The sequence below is a fragment of the Scyliorhinus canicula genome, chromosome 1 (assembly GCF_902713615.1).
Source record: "Scyliorhinus canicula chromosome 1, sScyCan1.1, whole genome shotgun sequence".
NCBI classification, from domain to species: Eukaryota; Metazoa; Chordata; class Chondrichthyes; order Carcharhiniformes; family Scyliorhinidae; genus Scyliorhinus; species Scyliorhinus canicula.
This window is the reverse complement of record NC_052146.1, coordinates 194,292,759-194,313,650: the sequence shown is the minus strand read 5'-3', so window position 1 is coordinate 194,313,650 and position 20,892 is coordinate 194,292,759. Positions and strand designations below refer to the sequence as shown.

At 48.5% G+C, this 20,892-nt stretch overlaps 1 protein-coding gene across 16 annotated transcripts in view; it reads left to right on the top strand.

The window, feature by feature from the left end:
• The window catches only part of syne1b (spectrin repeat containing, nuclear envelope 1b), a 667,652-nt gene that overhangs the window by 510,480 nt on the left and 136,280 nt on the right, over nt 1-20,892 (top strand). For all 16 annotated transcript variants that reach the window (XM_038805568.1, XM_038805603.1, XM_038805543.1 and 13 more), the window contains 5 exons: nt 1,024-1,157; nt 5,979-6,183; nt 9,343-9,525; nt 12,189-12,335; nt 16,526-16,680. In XM_038805568.1, coding sequence (XP_038661496.1) covers nt 1,024-1,157; nt 5,979-6,183; nt 9,343-9,525; nt 12,189-12,335; nt 16,526-16,680 — 824 coding nt within the window. The remainder of the gene's footprint in view (nt 1-1,023; nt 1,158-5,978; nt 6,184-9,342; nt 9,526-12,188; nt 12,336-16,525; nt 16,681-20,892) is intronic.

The following is a 20,892-nucleotide window of genomic DNA, read 5'->3' as shown; positions in this document are numbered from 1 at the left end:
CAACTCGTGTTATGGCCTTCTTGCGAGAGTCTCCACGCCATAGTGGGATTTGTACCTGCATGAGCGTTGCTGGAGAATCCCCCCTCCTAATCTCAGTTGACACTCTTGAGTGCTGAGATAGCATTGCACTCTTGGAGATGCTGTTTTTCAGGCAACGTGTTAGACTGTCTGTCCTCTCAGGTGAATGTAAAAGACCCAAGGAACCCAGTGTCACGGCCAATATATAATCCCTCAACTGATACCACTGAAACAGATGAGCTAGTCATTGCCTCATCCATGTTTGTGGGATCTGCTGCGTCACCACATTAAACCAGTGAGTATTTAATTGACTCCAAAGCATTTTCTGATGCCCTGAGGTCAGGCAGGTGGCTATGTAAATACACTGGGCCTGATTTTCCACCTTGCTCCCTCGCGGTGTGTCTTGCAGGGACGGAGGCGGTCCACCATTGGCCAGGGGCAGGATCTTCCAGTCCCGCCGCTGTCAACAGTGTTTCCCGTTGTCCACCTCTCTGCCGCAAGGGACCCCGCGATGGGGGATTGCCGATGGGACCGTAAGATCCCGCCAGTGGGAGCAGCTAGAAAATCCCGCCCAATTTCTTTCTCTTTTCTCAACCTTTAATTTCAGAACCCTTTTCTTCACCTTTGGCTTCTATGTGCTAACCCTTTCCATTTTCCCCTTTGGTCCTCTCTGGTCACCCTCAATGTAAAGCACCTATCATTGTGCACACAAGCTCAGGAGAATTACAAGGTACTGCAAGTCTGGCATGGTTCTTTATTTCAGTTTAGTTCCTGTCAGCGTTGGTTGAGGCAGCATCTGTCCAGTTGATGCAGGACCATAATTAATTCAAGGCCTCATTTGGTTTAAAGCACAAGGTGGTTAATTTAATTGCCTCAGTTGCACCAACTGCAAAGGGCCAAAGTTGGTTTCTGTCAATTCAAAATCAAAAGCGTCACCCCTTTTCCTCGAATATAAATGCCACCTGCCGTAACTTCATCAACATTTGGTCCACATTTCTTTGACAGAACCTACAAGAGGAGTTGGAGAGGTCAGAGTGCAGCCTGCGGAAGTTTGATTCTGTGTCCAACCAGCTGCTAAAGGAGTGCCAGCCGCCGGTTAACAGCTTGCTGACCACTAATCTGAATGAAGTTAACAAGAGGTAAGGATTCCAGTGAGCACAGCTTCCGTTGTTTATCAATAACACAGCTTTGCAACAGCGTCGTAGATAAAAGCTGTAGTATAATTCATCGTCAACCAGTTAGCCTTTATGTTGGGATGTGCCATTGAGTTTTGTGGCACAGACCATTTGGGCCATTGTGTCTGTCCTGGCACACTCAATTCTGCAGACTTTTAAAATATTTTTCTTTTTCAAATAAGTTATTTTTCATTCTGCTTTCACCACTACTTATGGTCGATGATTCCATCTTTTGAACCCTCTATCTAAAAGAAAAATTGTCCCCGTACTTGCTGCTCCTCCAATCACAGATTCCCTCTCTTCGGTACTCGCTTCTCCTCTAATCACAGATTCCCTCCCTCCCGCACTCGCTGCTCCTCCAATCATAGGTTTCCTCACTCACGCACTTGTTGCTTCTCTAATTACAGTTGCGCTCCTTCCAGCGCTCTCAGCAGTCGCTTGTGCTTTTACAGTGGGCATTTTGATGTTTAACTACACGCTCCACCTTGATGTTGTGAGTGGCCTGTTTATTTCAATGCGCAGTACACTCCAAATGGCAATGTGTACATGCACCTTCATGGGAGTGTTGTTCCTGCAGTAGCATTTCCTAGTCCTGTGCCTCAGTACAATGGCGGATGCCTTACTGAATAGTTCTAATCTATAAATACAGAATTTCCTGTTTGGAACAATCCTTAGGCCTGTTGTGCAATGATTTCACTGGTCTCTGACTGCTCTGGGTGAGGTTTCCACAATTTCCTTTTCATATGTGGGTCTTTTCAGAGATGTTCCCCTCTATTTGAATGAAGCATGATGATTCTAGCTGAGTGGTTCTGGATGTACAACACAGAGGTCATGAGTTCAGATCCTGCCACAGAATTCAATAAATTTGGTCATTTGACCTGGTAACAGGAAATTCACAAAAGAAATGGCCGATTGTTATAAATGTCCAAATGATTCACTGATGTGTCTCAGGAAAGAGAAGGTACTGCCTCTGTGAATCCATTTTGTTGTAACTATGCCTTTAAGGATATCAGCATGACATCACTCAAAGGGAATCGCCTTTGCTTTGAGCAGAGTGCATACATACAATTCTGATATCTTCAAGCTTTACACCTACGTATAACTGTTCTAACATACCTAGTCTTAATAAATGAACCCACAACGTGTTTACCAATCCCTTATGAGAAGCTGGTGCATTGTGTCTTCGACAGTAACTCATATTATAGTTGAATCTTAATGCCCTCTGAGCAACCAGGAATGGGTAATAAATGCAACCTCACCAGAGTCATCCACATCCTGAGAACAAATAAAAATAACAGGTATATCACAGCACAGTATCACTACAGTGCAGAAGGAGGCCATTTGGCCCATCGGGTCTGCACCACCCTTCGAAAGACCAGCCTACCTTGGCCCTATTCCTGTACCTCTTCCCAACCTTTGGACACTTGGGGCAATTTTAACATGGCCAATCCACCTAACCTGAACATCTTTGGACTGTGGGAGGAAACCGGAGCGCCCGGAGGAAACCCATGCAGACACTGGGAGAATGTGCAAATTCCACACAGACAGTCGCCCGAGGTCAGAATCGAACTCAGGTCTCTGGCAATGTGAGGCAGCAGTGCTAACCACTGTGCCACCTTGCCACCTCTATGTTCACAATTATGCTGCCAACTAAGCATGAGGTGAATTACAACTAGCTGTCCCTCCAACGCCGGTTCATATTCAGAGATTCTTAAATGTTATGGATGATTGGGATCAGCTTTAAGGCTCTGATCTCATTTTTGTTTTTTAAAAATATTTTTATTCTCTTTTTTCACATTTTCTCCTAAATTTACACCCACCAACAATAAAAAATAATCAGTAACAAATGTAATGTCAATCCCCATATCAATAACAACGATCCCATCCTCCCACCAAACCCCCAAACATTAGCCCGCATCTTAACATAAACAAATAAAAAAAGGAATCAGGGATCACCCATAGTCACCATTAACACATACAGTCAGACCCCCTCCCCAAAACCCTCCCAATCCCTCTCCCCAACCCCCCCCCCCCCCAATGTTCGATGTAATCCAATTCTCGAAAGTGCATAATGAATAACGCCCATGAATTGTAGAACCCCTCCATCCTTCCCCTCAGTTCAAATTTGACCTTCTCAAGAGTCAAGAATTCCAGCAGGTTCCCCGCCATGTCAGGGCACAGGGCGGAGAGTTTGATCTCCATCCCAACAGGATCCGCCTTCGGGCGATCAACGAGGCAAAGACTACAATATCTGCCTCCGCACCCGTTTCCAACCCTGGCTGATCCGACAGCCCCGAATATGGCCTCCCGGGGACCCGGGTCCAGTTTCACATGCACCACTTTAGAGATTACCCTAAAAACCTCCTTCCAGTAATCCTCCAGCTTTGGACAGGACCAAATCATATGAACGTAATTTGCCCCCCTCCCCCGCAAAGTTCACACACATCTTCTACCCCCTCAAGAAAGCTGGCTCATCCTTGCCCTCATGAGGTGTGCTCGAGATACCACCTTCAGCTGTATCAGCCCCAACTTCGCACACGAGGTGGAGGCGTTCACCCTCCGGAGCACCTCACACCAGAACCCCTCCTTCATACCCTCTCCCAACTCTTCCTCCCACTTTGCCTTGATCCCTTCCCGTGGTGCCTTCACCTCTTCCAAAATAGCTCTGTAAACCGCCGACACTACCCTCTTCTCCAGTGCCCCTGTCGTCAGCACCTCCTCCAGCAATGTGGACACCAGCTCTACCAGGAAGCTCTGTATCTCCTTTCTGGCAAAGTCTCGAACCTGCATGTATCTAAATAATTCCCCCTGCTCCAGCCCATACTTCGCTCCCAGCTCCTTCAATCCTGCAAACCGACCCCTCAGAAACAAATCTATTAGTGTCCTAATTCCTTTCTCCTCCCATCTCCAAAAATTTCCATCCCACTTCCCTAGTTCAAATCTATGGTTCCCCCGAATCGGCATTTCCCTTGACCCTGCCCACAACCCGAAGTGCTGGCAAAACTGCGGCTCTGATCTCATGGGTTGCTTGAGTATCATTCGCACTTCCCAGTGTCATTCGAAGTTGTTGATTGGCTGATTACAAATAATCACTGCTGTAGAGTTCAAGATGTCAGTGGAACCCCAGGGATGATATTTCAGTCTTTCAATCACTTGTTCTTTTTATTGGATCTTATACAGCAATAATGTGGAATAGTCAACCTTGCTGTCCCTTTTCCTTGGGATTAGTGCCCCCCAAAAACACGGATCTGCATTTGTATAGCACCTAGTAAACTACATAGAGGCAGGGGTTGAAGATGGCAGTGCAAAATGAACACTAAAGCAAGATTTATATTTATATAGCACCTTCCACAGCCACAGGATGCCCCAAAGCATTTTACAGTCAATAAAGTACAATTGAAGTCTGATCACTATTTTAAACAACAGCCAATTTGTGCAAAGCTAAATTACAGAAACAGCAATGTGATAATTGCCAGATAAATTGTTTCGGTAATGTTGTCTGAGTATAAATATAGGCCAGGACAGCGCAGGAGAGAACCATCCTGCTCTTTGAATAGTACCATTGGGTCTTTTGCACCCATCTGAGAGGACAGATGGGGACCTTGATTAAACTTCTAATTGGAAAGGCGGAACATCGCCAGACCAAGGATGAGTCGGGCAAAGTTAATGGAGGTCATTGAAGGTGTGGATCAAGATGTGGGCTAGGGTATCTCTCTTCAGTACTCCAGCATGCCATACCTCATGTATGTATTCTTGGCTGAGACATCCATTAGAGTACTAAAAGACCTGATCCCAAAGAAAACATTACTTGATTGATAGCTCTATCTCTCTGATCAATTACACAATGTCTATTTACACAATACAAACGGATTCCGGTGCTTACGGTTCAGCTGTTGGTACCTTAAATGGTTTTTGATAATTGACACTTTTATTGGCCTAGAGTAAAAAGGGAATGTTTTCAAGAAAGTGGAAAGGTATTAATGAATTGTTTTTTTTTTTACACGTCCTACTATCACTATAGGGTTTATTAGTTCTCTACAATGCAAAATGGGTGAATGATCATGGATGATTAGCCTGAACCCCCCCCCTCCCCCCCCACACACACACACCCCCCATCATGGGAAGCCTGTCCTTTTGGCACTTTCTCACAGACAGGCAGGCCAAGCTGATGTTTTCTCCCAAAACCCTCTACCCACCTCAAGGCTTTAAATGCAGCCAATTGTATAGCGAGTGGTAAAGGAATTGAATCGTGATGATCCATTTAGAGCCCCAGTGTTGACTGGAGGTTTGGGAATAGTCATGTTGATGAAGAGCCAATATTTATATCGACCCTGGGACTTTTTACTGCATCAGAGAAGTTGGATAAATGTAAGTTGTTGGTGAGAATGGAGTGGGGGAAGGATAGCTTGAGGAATGTAGGTGATAACAATGAGCTGGAATGATAGTCAAGACAAAGGAGGAAATGGTTGAGGAGAAAGAGCAGGTAATTTTGGTGAGTGTTGAGCTGAGGGAGCAGGTGGCACAGCTTGTGGAATCGAGAAGTCTGGGGGAGATTACAAGGATGCGGCAGAATTTGGGACCAGAGCTGGGAGATGTAAACTGCGGTGTGGGGAAGGGAAGCCCGAGCCACTTGACACAATTTTGGCATAGGGTGGAAATCCTGCATTTGGTGTAACCTGTACCATCTAACCCAAAGTTTATGTTCTGTTGCTGTTTGTTGATCTGAAGTTAAATGACTAACCTCGTACTTGACCCTGATGTGCATGTTTCATTTTTATGCATCAGCTGGAATAGTTTGCTTCAAGATATCATGGAGCAGCTGCACTCGAGCAAGGTTCTGCTCCAACTCTGGCAGAAATACAGAGATTTCTCGAGCCAGTGTTCAGTTACAGTGCAACAGCAGGAAGAGAAGAGCAACGAGTTGATTAAGAAAGTCGCAAACAGGGATATCGCTGAGGAGGAGGTTACAAAATGGATTCAGGACTGTGACGTGAGTATGATAGACGCAACAGTGCTAAAGTAAAGCCAGAACCCAAATTTGTGTTAAGCCCAGTGGTGGGCAACTTGTAGCCCGGGGGCCACATGTGGCCCATCAGGGCTCTGAGTGTGGCCCACGGGACATCTTGTTGACCGTTGACCACACGCACAGTTGCCTCATTCTGCTGATTTCCGTCTGTGAGGCTTTTTTCCCACTACTATGACAAGTGATCCCCACTTAAAGCAGGGCAAGTGAAGTGAGGTGAATGCTGTTTGCTCACAACATTAACTGTGAGAGCCGTGTGCTCCCTCTGTGTGTAAAGTGTAAATATTTATTTTGTTTTTACCATTTGAAGATGATGACAGTTCTTTTAGTATATAAATGATTAAGCATTTTCTATAACTCGTTATGAAATATTTGGTAAGTATTAAATGTATTTAATCTTATTCATGGGGCCTTGGTTAGTGAACAAGCCTGATTTCAATTATGTGGCCCACTGAGATGAAGGAGGGCAGGGCCTCTCATACGGCCCACTCACCAGCCTAGGTTGTCCATCACTGTTTTAGCCCTTTTAAGAATAAAACCACTGTGTCCGAGTATGGTAGATCCCAAGGAAACATTGCAAAAGGGATATTTAGCCATTGAGGAGTGGGATAAGGACTGGGGAGCAGGGTTGAAGAGTATTGAGATGTGTAAATTTATAGGAAGTCATTTCTAGTTTCTGTTTACATACAAGGAAAATAGAGGATATTATGAGGTACATATATAGGGGAGACAGGAAGAAACCTTTCCCCTTAGTGGAGGGGTCAATAACCAGCGGCATAGATCTAAGATGGGGGGCAGGAAATTTAGAGGAGATTTGAGGAAAAGCTTTTTCACCCAGTGGGTGGTGAGAACCTGGAACTCGCTGCCTGAACACGTGGTAGAGGCAGGAACTCTCACAACATTTAAGAAACATTTAGATGAACACTTGAAACACCACTGCATACAAGTGCTGGAAAATGGGATTAGGATTGATAGGTGTTTGATGGCCAGCACAGACACGATGTGTCCAAGGGCCTCTTTCTGTGCTGTAAAACTCTATGACTCTGGAATGGAACTGCACAGGAGGAGGCCATTTGGCCCATCGAGTTTGTGCCAGCTCCTTCGAAGTGCAACCCAGTTAGTCCCATCTGTCTACTCGTTGTCCATAATTCCTATAATTTTTTTCTCCCCTTCCAAGCATTTTTTCAGTTACCTTTTCACTACTACCATCAAATCTATAACTACCGCCACTTTATCACAGAGCCTGTTCCAAATCTTAACTACTCAACTGTGTATAACAAGAAATCCACATGTTGCTTCTTGCCAGTGATATCCATTGAAAACTGCTTTCCGTCGAGCAGAGGTGCTAATAGAATTGCACGCTTTTAGATGCAAGTTTTAACACCCGCACAGTATGGCAAAGCAATTCAACAGTCACTACAAATGCATTTTCCTTTATTGAAATTATTGCAAAACATGATGAATGGCATGCGACTTCTGAAATAGAAATCTTTCACAATTAGATCAATTATCTTTCTGAAGATAAATTCCCCCTTCCAGATAGTGTAGCTGATCAGAAATACAGGACTGGATTCTCTGTCAGCCAATGCTGGTATCTGGGTCCACAGTGCGGCAGTGAACCACAAAATCGGGATCTTCACCGGGTGTCGGTGAGCAATGATCTAAACACGATGCTCCAAGCCCGCACTGGCACCGGAATCGAGGTCCGTGACCGCTGCCTGCGGGAGGATGTAAATGAATCCGCATTGGTCTGAATGACTCATTTGCATCCATTTAGCACGCCTGGCACCCTATGCTTCGGCTCTCCGTGATTCTCTGGGCCCGGGATTCATGTGGGCGTGGATTATTTGTGGTATCTACCACTTTGACCTTGGCGTGGTGGTTGTCATGATGAGCCAAGTGGTTAACTCCTTAGGGAGTGCTCCCAGAGTCTATCCAAGAGCCACCCTCCTCCACAATGCATTACCTGCCACCCCCTCCCCAACCAGATCCCTTTCCCTACCCCAGGGACCCCCCCCCCCCCCCCCCCCCCCCCAAGTCTTCCAGTTTTTCAGGAGACCACCCTCAAGGACCCTTGTATTAGGGAGATCTCCCCAGAGACCCCCTAACTAGATGAACCTCCCGCAGGGACCCCTGTCTGGAAGCTAGAGAGCAGTCCAAACAGGAGCAGTATAACAAATGACAGCTGTAGCACTTACCTGAGAACCCACATGTCAATTTCTCAAAGGAGAACAAACGTGACCTGTGTTTCAACCCTGCAGATCCATTAGCTGCGAACCATTCGCAACTTTCTAGTAGTGGGCTGTGATTGACAGCTTCAATAAATCAGTTGCAGCCGTTCTCCCCGTGCTGTGTGGGTTTCCTCTGCGTGCTCCGGTTTCCTCCCACAAGTCCCGAAAGACATGCTGTTAGGTATTTTGGTCATTCTGAATTCTTCCTCTATGTACCTGAAAGGTGCCAGAATGTGGCGACTCGGGGCTTTTCATAGTAACTTCATTGCAGTGTTAATGCACGCCTACTTGTGACCATAAGGATTATTATTATTATCTCCCTTCATGGATCAGTGACCCTTAAGTCCTGAAACCCCAATGTTTACAAACATTGGCCACATCAAAGAGAGGTAAGTGTGGTCCAAGCACTAAGTGCATTCCAATCACTCAAGCATATGATTGCCCCAAAGCGGCTGTTTTAGATCAATTAAAACTTTCAAAGCGGAGATGGAAAGGTTTTCATTCAGTCATGGTATTAAGTGAAATGAAAATGAAAATGAAAATCGCTTATTGTCACGAGTAGGCTTCAATGAAGTTACTGTGAAAAGCCCCTAGTCGCCACATTCCGGCGCCTGTCCGGGGAGGCTGGTACGGGAATCGAACCGTGCTGCTGGCCTGTTTGGTCTGCTTTAAAAGCCAGTGATTTAGCCCAGTGAGCTAAACCAGCCCCTTAGTGTTACGGAATGAAAGCACAGAAATGGATTTAGGATGCAGATCAGCCAGAATTTGGCGCACATGGGGTCATGGGAGGCTTGGAGTGCGGAACATGAGTAAATTCCATCCAGTTCTCTTAAACGTGCCAGCCTACACAGCGCCACTACCTTACTGAAACGCTCTTCTTAAATTCCCACTGCAGGCTCAGCTGGAGGAGTTGGGAACAGTGCGAGATTCTCTTCACGTTCTCTCGGACCTTGGAGAGGAGCTGAGACAGCAGGTGGACTCTTCTGCCGCAGCTGCTATTCAGTCGGACCAGCTGTCCCTCACCCAGCGACTGGCTTCTCTGGAGCAAGCTCTGAGCAGGCAGCGGACTGTTCTACAGGTACCTCCCACAGTTCCAGTTTCTGTGCACTAACTTATCTAACAATCGGCATTTACTCTGGTGTAATTAATTGCCATTTCTTTTAACAAGTCAGGCACAACTTTGATTTACTATCAGAATGTTGAGAGGGCTCAAAATTCAAAGTGCAGACAATTTACAAACCAGGGGCGAAATTGAATCGCCCCGGGACCGGCGAAAACCCTGCCCCCGCCATGGCCGGAATTCTCCGCCACCCGGGAATTGGCGGGGGCGGGAATCATGCCCCCTCGATCGGCGAGCCCCCTGCGGCGATTCTCCGGCCTGCGATGGGCCGAAGTCCCGCCGCTCAGAGGCCTCTCCCACCGCCGTGGTTTGAACCACCTCTGGTGGCGGCGGGATCGGCGGCGCGAGCAGCCCCCCGGGGTCCTGGGGAGGGGCGATCGAACCCCAGGGGTGCCCCCACGGTGGCCAGGCCCGTGATCGGGTCCCACCGATCGGCGGGCGGGCCAGAGCAGTGGGGGCACTCTTTTTCTTCCGCCGCCGCCACGGCCTCCACCATGGCGGAGGCGGAAGAGAATCCCTCAGCGTGCAAGCGCCGGTGGTGATGTCAGCGGCAGCTGACCCACCGGCGCATGCGCGAACTGGCGAAGAACTTTCGGCCAGCCCGGGCGGCGGGTGTCAAAGGCCGCTGGCGCCGGTTTTGGCGCCAGTCAGCGTGGCGCCAACCACTCCGGCGCGGGCCTAGCCGCCAAAGGTGCGGAGAATTCTGCACCTTTGGGGAGGCCCAACGCCGGAGTGGTTGGTGCCACTCCGCTACGCCGGGACCCCCCGTCCCACTGGGTAGGGAAGAATCCCGCCCCAGTTGTCCAGCACTTCCTGAGGGGAAAATTTATATAACACCTTTCATGAACTTAGCGTATCCCACAGCCACTGATGTACTTCTGAAATGCAGTCATTGTAGTTTGTAAGTGTGGCAACCAGTTGGTGCATAGCAAGATCCCAAGAACAACAATGATGCGTCACCAAAATTGTGACGGTGAAGATAGGTGGATTGGCCATGCTAAATTCCCGTAGTGTCCTAAAAAGTAAGGTTAAGGGGTGGGGGGTTGTTGGGTTACGGGTATAGGGTGGATACGTGGGTTTGAGCAGGGTGATCATGGCTCGGCACAACACCGAGGGCCGAAGGGCCTGTTCTGTGCTGTACTGTTCTATGTTCTATGTTCTATAGAGGCCATTTGTCCCTTTGTGTCTGCACAATGACCAGATAATCTGGTTGAGCAGTGGATGTCGATCAATGAATGCTGGAAGTGAGCAGTTCCAATAATGTAGCACTCTTACTACTCCACTCCGGTCAGCTTAGATAGTGGGATGCAATATCACCAGAATTTGAGAACGTGTAAGGCTCAGACTGAAAACTGATATGTAATTCTCCTGTTGCACAGTCCAGTTTTCTCTCCAAATATTGAGACTCCTAGAGAGGAAAAATGAGTGGCCGCGATTTATGCCATCACTCTGGCGGGGTGGGGTCTCACAGAGCTGGCAACTGGCTCCACAGAGATCGGGGCGCCATCTTTAAAACATGGCCCAATTTGCACTGCAGCCTAACAGACTCCAGACTCCATCACGGAGCTTCTGGAGGCACCTGAAAATCCTCTGTGGCTTTCCACCTCTCCACCAACACCGCAGAAGTATAGTCGGCACCCCCTCACGACCCTCAGTGTCTGCTGTCCCCCACACATCAACGCACCCCCCATCCCTCGGACCATGGGGCTCCTGCAAGGACTCGCCCTTTGCACTGCCCCCTGGCACAGGTTGGCACTGCCAGGTTGGCACTATGCCAACCTGGGTGTGCCAAACCTGTGCCGAGGGCAATGCCAGGGCATGTCCCTTTCTCCATCTCCTCCCCCCTGTGGCTGTATTTCCCTCTGCACCCACAGAAGGATCCCCTCTACTACCTTATTTCTGGCCATACCTGTTGTGAGCCTCGCTGATGTGACATCACGTTGGCGAGGTATGAATATTTAATAAGGGGGTTCAAGTGGCGTGGGCCCAAAAATAATATTTTAATTAATTTAAATCTATTAAAATTAGTCCTTTGTGGACCTGAACCTCGTGACGACACTGGCAAGGGTGGGGAGAATCTCTCCGGCGAAAATTGCATTTCCCAATTCCCGTGGGATATTTCCGTGTCGCCGATCCCACTGACGGACGCCTGGTGCGAGCTCAAATTCACACCCTAAAGTTATCTACAGCATAGCAGTCATTTTGCTCCAAAAGTGCATTAATGACTTTAAAGCACTATGGGATGCCCTGAGGTTGTGAACGAAAATATATAAATGCCACAACTGATTGGTGCACAGTAAGATTCCAATGAACAAGCTGTTTGATATATATTAGATGGGACACTAGGAGAAATATCCTACTCTTCTCCTTTTATATTAGCCAAGAGGGCAGATAAGGCCTCAATTTAACTTCTCCTTTGAAAGACGGCTTCTGACAGTGCAGCACTCCCTCGGTACTGAAGTGGAGAATCTGACTGGATTATGTGCTCAAGTCTCTGAAGTGGGGATTGAACCCTGGAACCTCTGACTCAGAGCCGAGTGCTTCAATGAGCCGAGAGGTCTGTAGAGAGAAATGCTGTGATTATAAAAGCCACTCACCAGGAATGTTTCATACTGCTGCAGGCTGGCATACAAGATTATGAGGTGTTCAGCAGGCGGCTGGAAGCCCTGGAGAAGTGGATTGTCGAGGCCGATGAGGTACTAAAATCGCAGGATCCCAACCGATCATCGGATCTGACCATAATCCAGGACAGAATGGAAGAGCTCAAGGTAAGATCTTTGTCTCGTATTCAATGGACATGAATGTGTAGATCCATCTGCTTTCTGTTGTTTTGGATTCTCATGCTGTTTTGCTGTGTTTTCATCTTCCTGTTGCTGTCCTGGCATTTCCAGACTCCAAATCATGAGGATGGATACATTTCAGCAGCACCTCTTTGTTGCTGCTCAGAGTCAACCTGACAGTAATGGATGAACCTTCTCGATCCAGCCCCAGTTGCCTTCTACAACTATTGTGTTTATATAGAACCTTAATAAAACACCCTAAGGCATATGAACAACCAACCTTGCCGTAGTCCGGGCTTCAAAGTCCGAAAAACGGCACCCAGCATACAGAATAACACACCAGGTCTGGAAGCAGGGTCACAGCCAGAAGCAGAGAATGATTCCCCTCCCACAGATATTTTAAGTTTATTGACAACTCAAGAATACAAAAGATTCAGCAACATGCTAAAAACAGACATGAGTCAACCAACTCAAACCACCAGCTTTCAAGCCCACCACCACCAGCGCCCCCCCCCCCCCCCCCCCCCCCCCCCCCCATCCCCGATAGCCCAACATCAGTGTAAAGGCACCAAAACAAGTAGCACAGACCACCAGAACAGAACACACCGATACGGGGCATGGCGGAAGAGAGAGGGAAAGGGAAAACACACCCTCTCCTCCCAAGAGGAGGCACAGTTCAACCCAAAGCACTTCTTGTAAACTGGCAAGGGTGGGGAGAATTGGGAGAAATGTTCATGTCCTCAGGTGGGTCACTCCCCCCCCCACACACCCTCCCCCCTCACCCACACCCTCCCCCCCCACCCACACACACACACAACAGTAGCCCACATCGGTGGAAACGCACCCAAACGAGCAGTGCAGATCACTGCAAAAGGACACTCTGATACGGGGCATAGTGGAAGAGAGGGAGAGAACTCCCTGTACAAAAAAGAACAAGACAAAGTACGACAAGAAACCCAAGCAGCACAGTCCACCGGAGAAGAACAGGCAGCACGCGATTGAGGAGAGAGAGAGAGAGAAAACACCCCTCCCGCTCACTAGCATTAGGAAGGAACCCCCAACACCCAGTGCACAGATTCAGGAGGGCCGCAACTGGTGGGCACCCAGCTGCTAGGCACAAAAAAACAACACACAACAAAAATAAAATAATAACCATACAATCCCCCAACAATAAACCAAAAGCAACATCAGTACATATAGTCAATTGGGCCACCGCCCTACTGCTCTTACAGTTCCGGTATCCGATCTCCAGACACCATCCAGTCCAAAACTGCAAGAGCCAATCCGTACTCCTCCACATTCAGCCCAGCAGCAGGCCAACCAAATCCGCTCTTCCCCCCCCTTTATTCCAAGCCGATAAGCAGAAAGGCAGCCAGTAACAAGTACGAGTCCCACGCATGGCAACTGCAAGCTTTCTTCTCTCTCTCTCTCTCTCTCTCTCTCTCTCCTGCAATCAACTGACAGCAACAACAGGCTGCTCTTGCCCTCCATCTTCCTGGTCATAGCACCATTCTCCCTTGCCGTAATCCAGGTTTCAAAGTCTGAAAAAGGCAGCCAGCAGCCGGACGAACACACCAGGCCCGGAAGCAGGGTTACAGCCAGAAGCAGCAGGAGCTCAGAGAAAGATCCTCTCCTACACCTCTGACTTTGAGCTACCCAGGTGACTAGGGGGTGGAGCTTCCTTCTAACTGGAGGAGCTGCCCACAGAATATAAACCCCGTCCCGATTCGCCAGGCTCCCATTCCTCGTGACCAAATGGAGCTCCCCTCTTTCCTCGGCTTAGTGAACTATTACGGGAAGTTCATACCCAGGATGGCCATTGCTCAGTCCGCTCCACCAACTACTGCAGAAGGAACATAAGTGGAACGGGGGACCTCCGGACAAGAAGGGGTTTCACAAGGGCTCCTGTCAGAAGAATCGCTCACCACTCTGACCTAGACAAGTCCCTACTCCTTGTGTGTGGCGCCTCGCCATATGGCGTTGGGGCGGCCCTGGCACATGGCATGCCCAAAAACAGCCGTTTATGTGAGGAACATCTGGACCGGAGCCACATGGATCCCTGGGGTAGTCCTCCACACGTTGGGGCCAGTCTCCGATGCAACCCAGCTACAGGGCGCCACCTGGAGCACTTATGACGACGTGACCAGAAACCACCAGCACGTGGCCCAGAGGCCCCACTCAGGACCCAGACTCCATCCCCCGTACGGCCAAGGAGCAGTCCCAAGACCGAGGGGAACTAGGGCTCCACCTGCCCGTTCTGTCTCTTGTTGAACGTCAAAATGGTCACGAGGGCAGCAGGTTGCATCGTGGTTAGCACAGTTGCTTCACAGCTCCGGGGTCCCAGGTTCGATTCCCTGCTGGGTCACTGTCTGTGCGGAGTCTGCACGTTCACCTCGTGTCTGCGTGGGTTTCCTCCGGGTGCTCCGGTTTCCTCCCACAGTCGAAACATGTGCAGGTTAGGTGGGTTGGCCATGATAAATTGCCCTCAGTGTTCAAAAAAAACCGGCCGGGTGGGGTTACTGGTTTACAGAGCGTATGGAGGTGTAGGCTTGGGCAGGGTGCTCTTTCCAAAGGCTGGTGCACACTCGATGGGCCAAATGGCCTCCTTCATTGTAAATTCTATGAAGATGCCGGGGGACCTGTGGCGCCCATGGACCCGGCCAGCGACAGTCTAGACAGTGAGATGGATTCCGATGTGGGCACTGAACCGCCCGGCGACGATTTGCTGGCACCGATTTGCTGGAACAGGTGACACAGAGACCTTTTCAAGGATGAGCATGGGAGAGGGGAGCTGAGAGGTTTAGAAGAGATCTTCAGAGATTTCTGAATTTCAGAGAGGGCCTAGGCACGTGAAGGCAATAGCTGACAAAGATGGAGCAATGGAACCTAGGTATGTATCGACATTTTGGAGGGCTTCAGGCCTGGAGGAGGGTGCAGCAATTGAGTGAGGTGAAGCTGCGAGCGGAGGAATATGAAAACAAGACATCCAGCGATGTGACGTAAAAGGATCACAAAACTGAAAATGGGAAGAGAACATGAGGTTTTTGATATGGGTGGGATTGCACTACAGAGTAGGGGGAGTAGACGGGGTCCTGAAGCCGCCATTTAGTGGCTCTAGAGTGGGTCTGCGAGTGGTCACCGGGACGTTGGCGAAATTCATTGGACCCAGATACGTCCAGGTGATAAGCTGGATTCCAACAGTGGCAACATGGGGAGGAGTTGGTTGTGTGGCACTGGAGTGCGCGACAGATTGGAGAGTAATAGTTGACCGTATCCCATAAGACATTGGAGCAGAATTAGGCCACTCGGCCCATCAAGTCTGCTCCGCCATTCAATCATGGCTGATAATTTTTCTCATCCCCATTCACCTGCCTTCTCCCCATAATCCCTGATCCCCTTATTAATCAAGAATTTATCTATCTCTGTCTTAAAGACACTCAGTGATTTGGCCTCCACAGCCTTCTGCGGCAAAACGTTCCACAGATTCACCACCCTCTGGCTGAAGAAATTCCTCTTCATCTCTGTTTTAGAGGATCGTCCCTTTAATAAAATTTTCCTAAAATATGAAAACTTGTCAAAAAAGCGATTGCCCTACAGTGTAAGAGGCGCAGTGGTGTTTTCACTGGACTAGTAATCCAGAGATTCAGTAAGATCTGGCGACCCAGGTTCGAATCTCGCCCTGGCAGATAAAAACCCATCAATGTCCCTTAAGAAAGGAAACCTGCCATCCTTAATGGTCTGGCCGGGCCTACATGTGACTCCAGACCCACAGAAATGTTGTTGACTCTGAAATGGAGGGCAGTTAGCGTTGGCCAATTAATGCTGGCCCAGCCAATGAAGCTCACATCCCAGAATGAATTTATTTTTAAAATTCCTGGGTGTAGAATGAGGGGATAGTTTCCCGTTTCAGGGTGTGGAGTTATCGTCGTATCTGGGTCGAGTGAATGCAGGAAGACCTGAGGATGCAAGGAGCTCACGTCCATGTGTAAGCTGGCGAATGGCTTCCTTCCGTTCTCACTATTCCTGTGAATTGAGGGTCCACTCAGGAATTACTTGGTTGTTAACCTTTATTCAAAGTGACCAGTTGAGAAATGCTGATCAGTGTTTCGGATACAATCTGCAGCCATTTCAGTCTGAAGGCAGGATGATAAAACAATTTGTTTTTTTGTACTTCACAGGTCCAGATGCTAAGGTTCAGCAGTACGGTTCCTGACCTGGACCGTCTGAATGAATTGGGCTACAGGTTACCCCTGAACGACAAGGAGATCAAGCGCATGCAGACGTTGAACAGACACTGGTCCTCGATTTCCGCCCAGACCACTGAGAGGTTTAGGTAAGCCAGCGATCTGCTGCTTGTGAGAGTCATTCTGCGGAATACAGTCTCAAACTTGGAAATCATTGTTGTGCAGTACAGAGGCTAAACGCTCTGTGTCACCCAGTTGTTCAGAGAAAATGTGGCCCCCAAATGCGAAGCGGTCTACCCGGTATGCCAAAAATTGCAGGGGTTTCTGCAGACAGGAGCCAGCACTGAAATTTCTCTTGGTGCTTCTAACCAGGTTTAAACAGGCAGTGAACACAGCACCATCAGTAGGGGTAACAATGTGCGACCTTCCATCCTGATTTCTCACTCCCTCGCCTGCTGCTCTTTTCCGGTTCAATTGTAATTCAACCCTGGAGTAATCCCATTGAGAATGGGTGGGGGAAAGGGGGGGGGGGGGGGTGCGACACTTAATCGGGCATAATGGTGGGGATCCCGTCCGTAGGGGGAGGCCTATGGACAGCTTTTCCACCCTGCCCCCGATTGAAGTTGTTAAAGGGGCAATTAATGCCTCTTCCCGCTGATAATAGTACCAACCCAGTGGCTGGTGAGGGACTTGCCGTGTGTGAAGCCCAAAAAAGCGAATACTGTTGGGGTTGCTGCTGCCTGATCGAGGGGCCTGACATCGGGATGGAGGGGGTCATGGAGAGCCACCCTTTGCCCTTGCTGACAGCACCCCAGCCTTCCCACATGACGCCAGGCCACCATCACCTGCCTGTGGCCTGGCTCCCTCTCCGATCCTGGGCCTTGGGTGGGTGCGATGATGGCAGCAGCTATGGCGGTGGAAAAACCAAGAGATACACAGCTGCCAGCCTTTAATTGGCCATCAGCTCTTGGGAGGCGGGATTTCCAACCCGAGTCCTAAATATGAGGGGAGGGGGCCGCGGCTGCCGCCGCCACTTCCGGTTAAAAACCTGATTGACACTTAATTCGGGGAAGGAGGCAATGCCGGGCTCTTTCTGTCTCTCCAGCTGGTGGGTAAGACCCCTGGCGCCTCCATTAAATGCTGCCCATAGAATAGCACAGCACAGAAAATGGCCATTCGGCCCATCAAACCTGTACCGGCTCTTTTGAAGAGCAATCCAGTTAGTCTCACTCCCCTGCTTTTTCCCCATATTCCGGTAAATATCATCTCCTTCAGATATTTGTCCGGGCTAATATTGAATCTGTATCCACCACCTTTTCAGGCTTTCCAAATCACAAGCACCCTTCAGATAGAACATTTTCCTTGTGTAGCCTCCTGTTCCTGTGCCAATACCTTACTGTAATTGCTGGTTATTGACACTTCAGAAGCTCAAAGCAGTTTCTCTTTGTTTACTCTATTTGAAACCCTCATGGTTTTACATGCCTTTATCAAATACCTTTGCCATCCCAGCTATGAGGAGAACAACCAATGCTTCTCCAGTCCATCCATATATATGGAATCCCACATAGATTTCATAGAATTTACAGTGCAGAAGGAGGCCATTGGGCCCATCGAGTCTGCACTGGCTCTCTGAAAGAGCACCCTACCCAAGCCCACACCTCCACTCTATCCCCATAACCCACTAACCCCACTCAACACTAAGGGCAATTTTGGACACTAATGGCAATTTTTAGCATGGCCAATCCACCTAACCTGCACATCTTTGGACTGTGGGAGGAAACCGGAGTACCTGGAGGAAACCCACGCACACACGGGGAGGACGTGCAGACTCCGCACAGACAGTGACCCAAGCCGGGAATCGAACCTGGGACCCTGGAGCTGTGAATCAATTGTGCTAACCACCATGCTACCGTGCTGCCCCTGATTTCTCATGCATCCATGGAATCGTTCCAGTTAATCTCTTCCGGATCCATCACAATCTTCATATCCATCCAGAAATGTGGTAGCCAGAATTGGAGACAAACCCCCCAGCTTGGACTGAACGAGTGTTCATACATATATATCTGGGCGGGATTCTCCGGCCTCCCAGTTGTGTGTCTCTTGTCAACAGGAGGCGGTGTGCCGTTCCCTGGCGATGGGATTCTCTGCTCCCGCCGCTCTCAGTGGGAATTCCCACTGAAGCCTCGGAAACCCGTCGGCGGGCCATATGCTTTATAAAGCCACCTTTATTAACTTGTCCATTCGTGTTAAGAAGTTTGGACACCAACCAGCTTTCCCTCTCTCTCTCTCTCTCTCTCTCTCTCGAGCATCATGGTGGCACAGTGGTTAGCACTACTGCCTCACAGTGCCAGGGACCGGGTTCAATTCTGGCATTGGGCGACTGTCCGTGTGGAGTTTGGACATTCTCCCCGTGTGTGCGTGGGTTTCCTCCGGGTGCTCCGGTTTCCTCCCGCAGTCCAAAGATGTGCAGATTAGTTTGAGTTACGTGGTTGTGGGGATAGGGCAGGGGTGTGAGTCTAGGTAGGTTGCTCTTTCAGAGGGTTGATGCAGACTCGATGGGCCGAATAACCTCCCTCTGCACTGTACAAATTCTATTGTTTAGCGAGGCTTTTGAGAAGGAATTCGATGATTACTTCATGTGCATGGCGATGGGGAAAAGGCAGCGCCATGCTGGCACCCCAAGGACCCGAGAATCGGGTCTCGGAATCGGCGCCGGAGTAAAGTACTCCCGTTTTTGGCGGCGGCGGCACTCTGGCGCCGGACCAGAGAATTGCAGCCATTATGTTTGTTTGGAGAGCCGATTGTGATGGGCTGAATGGCCCCCTCTGTTTTGCCACAATTCTGTGATTCTACTCTGCCATGGTATCATTTGATATATTTCTTTTCTTCGCATTCTTCCAATCAAAATATATTATTCATCATTTCTGGCCTTGTTAGTTTGCCCCAGCAAATATGACGTTAAATTTAGCTAGAAATGTTACATAGGTATTTAAGAAACCAATCTGCCTTGAGCATAGGATTTAAAAAGGTGAAATGATATTTAAAGCATGAATATTCATCGTCGGTTAACTCAGTTGGCTGGGCAGCTGGTTCATGATGCCGAACTGACTCCAACATCATGGGTTCAAGTCCCATACCGGCTGAGGTTATTATGAAAGCCCCGTCTTCTCAACCCTGCACACTCACCTAAGATGTGGTGACCCTCAAGTTAAATCACCACCAATCGGCTCTCAAAGGGGCAAGTAGCCTATGGTCACCTGGGACTGTGGCAATATTATTTCATAATCAGCTCTCATCAGGGTTAATTATGTATTGCCACCAAAGCTTTCAATTAATCTTTTTTTCTGGCACGCATTTGAATAGATTTTCACGATTATTGGCAGACTATATCACATTGTTTCTACATCTAAATACATTAATTATTAAAAGTAGATCTTGTTTTGCTGAGATGCAATACGATCCATTCTAAGATGTACTCTCAGTCACGTGCTGAATTTACGATAGTTGTTTCTAGTTGTGTTGATGTAATTCACTGAAAGTTAGATGGATTTGCTTAAAACTGGCCTAAGAATGACTAATACATCCACCAGCTCTCTTTCTCCCTCTCTCTTCCTGCCTTTAAAACTGTACCATTTAACATCTATTTTTCCAGCTCCTCCTTCCGACCAAAATATGTTACCTGTTATTTTTCTGCATTGGATTCCATCCGCTATGTGCATGCCTATTCCTTTCTAAACCCACCTGCCACCTGGTTTGCATGATGTGGAATTGGAGAATCTTGCCTTCCACATTTTGAAGATCATCAAGAGGACAATAAGGGCAGTTGGTGGGTCAGGAACTGTTACCACAAGCTCCCGACTGCTCATTTTATCATGTGGGGCTGTTCCATTACCGGCTACAAAATATCTGCAGGGCTTTGGGAGGGAAAAGACCAAGATCGAGGACATGCAATATTTCCACGTGACCTCGGTGTCAACCAAGCTCCTCAGACCGATTAGCATTTGTGATGTGAGCTACACTGGGCCGAGGGAATAGAAACATAAAAAATAGAAGCAGAAGGCCATTCATTATGACCATGGCTGATCATCAAGTTCAATACCTTGATCCTGCCTTTCCCCCATATCCCTTGATCTCTTTAGTCCCAAGAAATATATCTTGTTCCTTCTTGAACTTACACAACGTTTTGGCCTCAACTATTTTCAGTGGAAGCGAATTCCACAGATTCACCATTCTCTTGGTGAAGAAATTTCTCCTCACCTCAGTCCTAAAAGTTTACCCCTTATCCTCAATCTATGCCTTAATTCTGGCATCCCCGACCATCAGGAACATTCTTTCTGAATCTACCCTGTTTAATCCTGTTA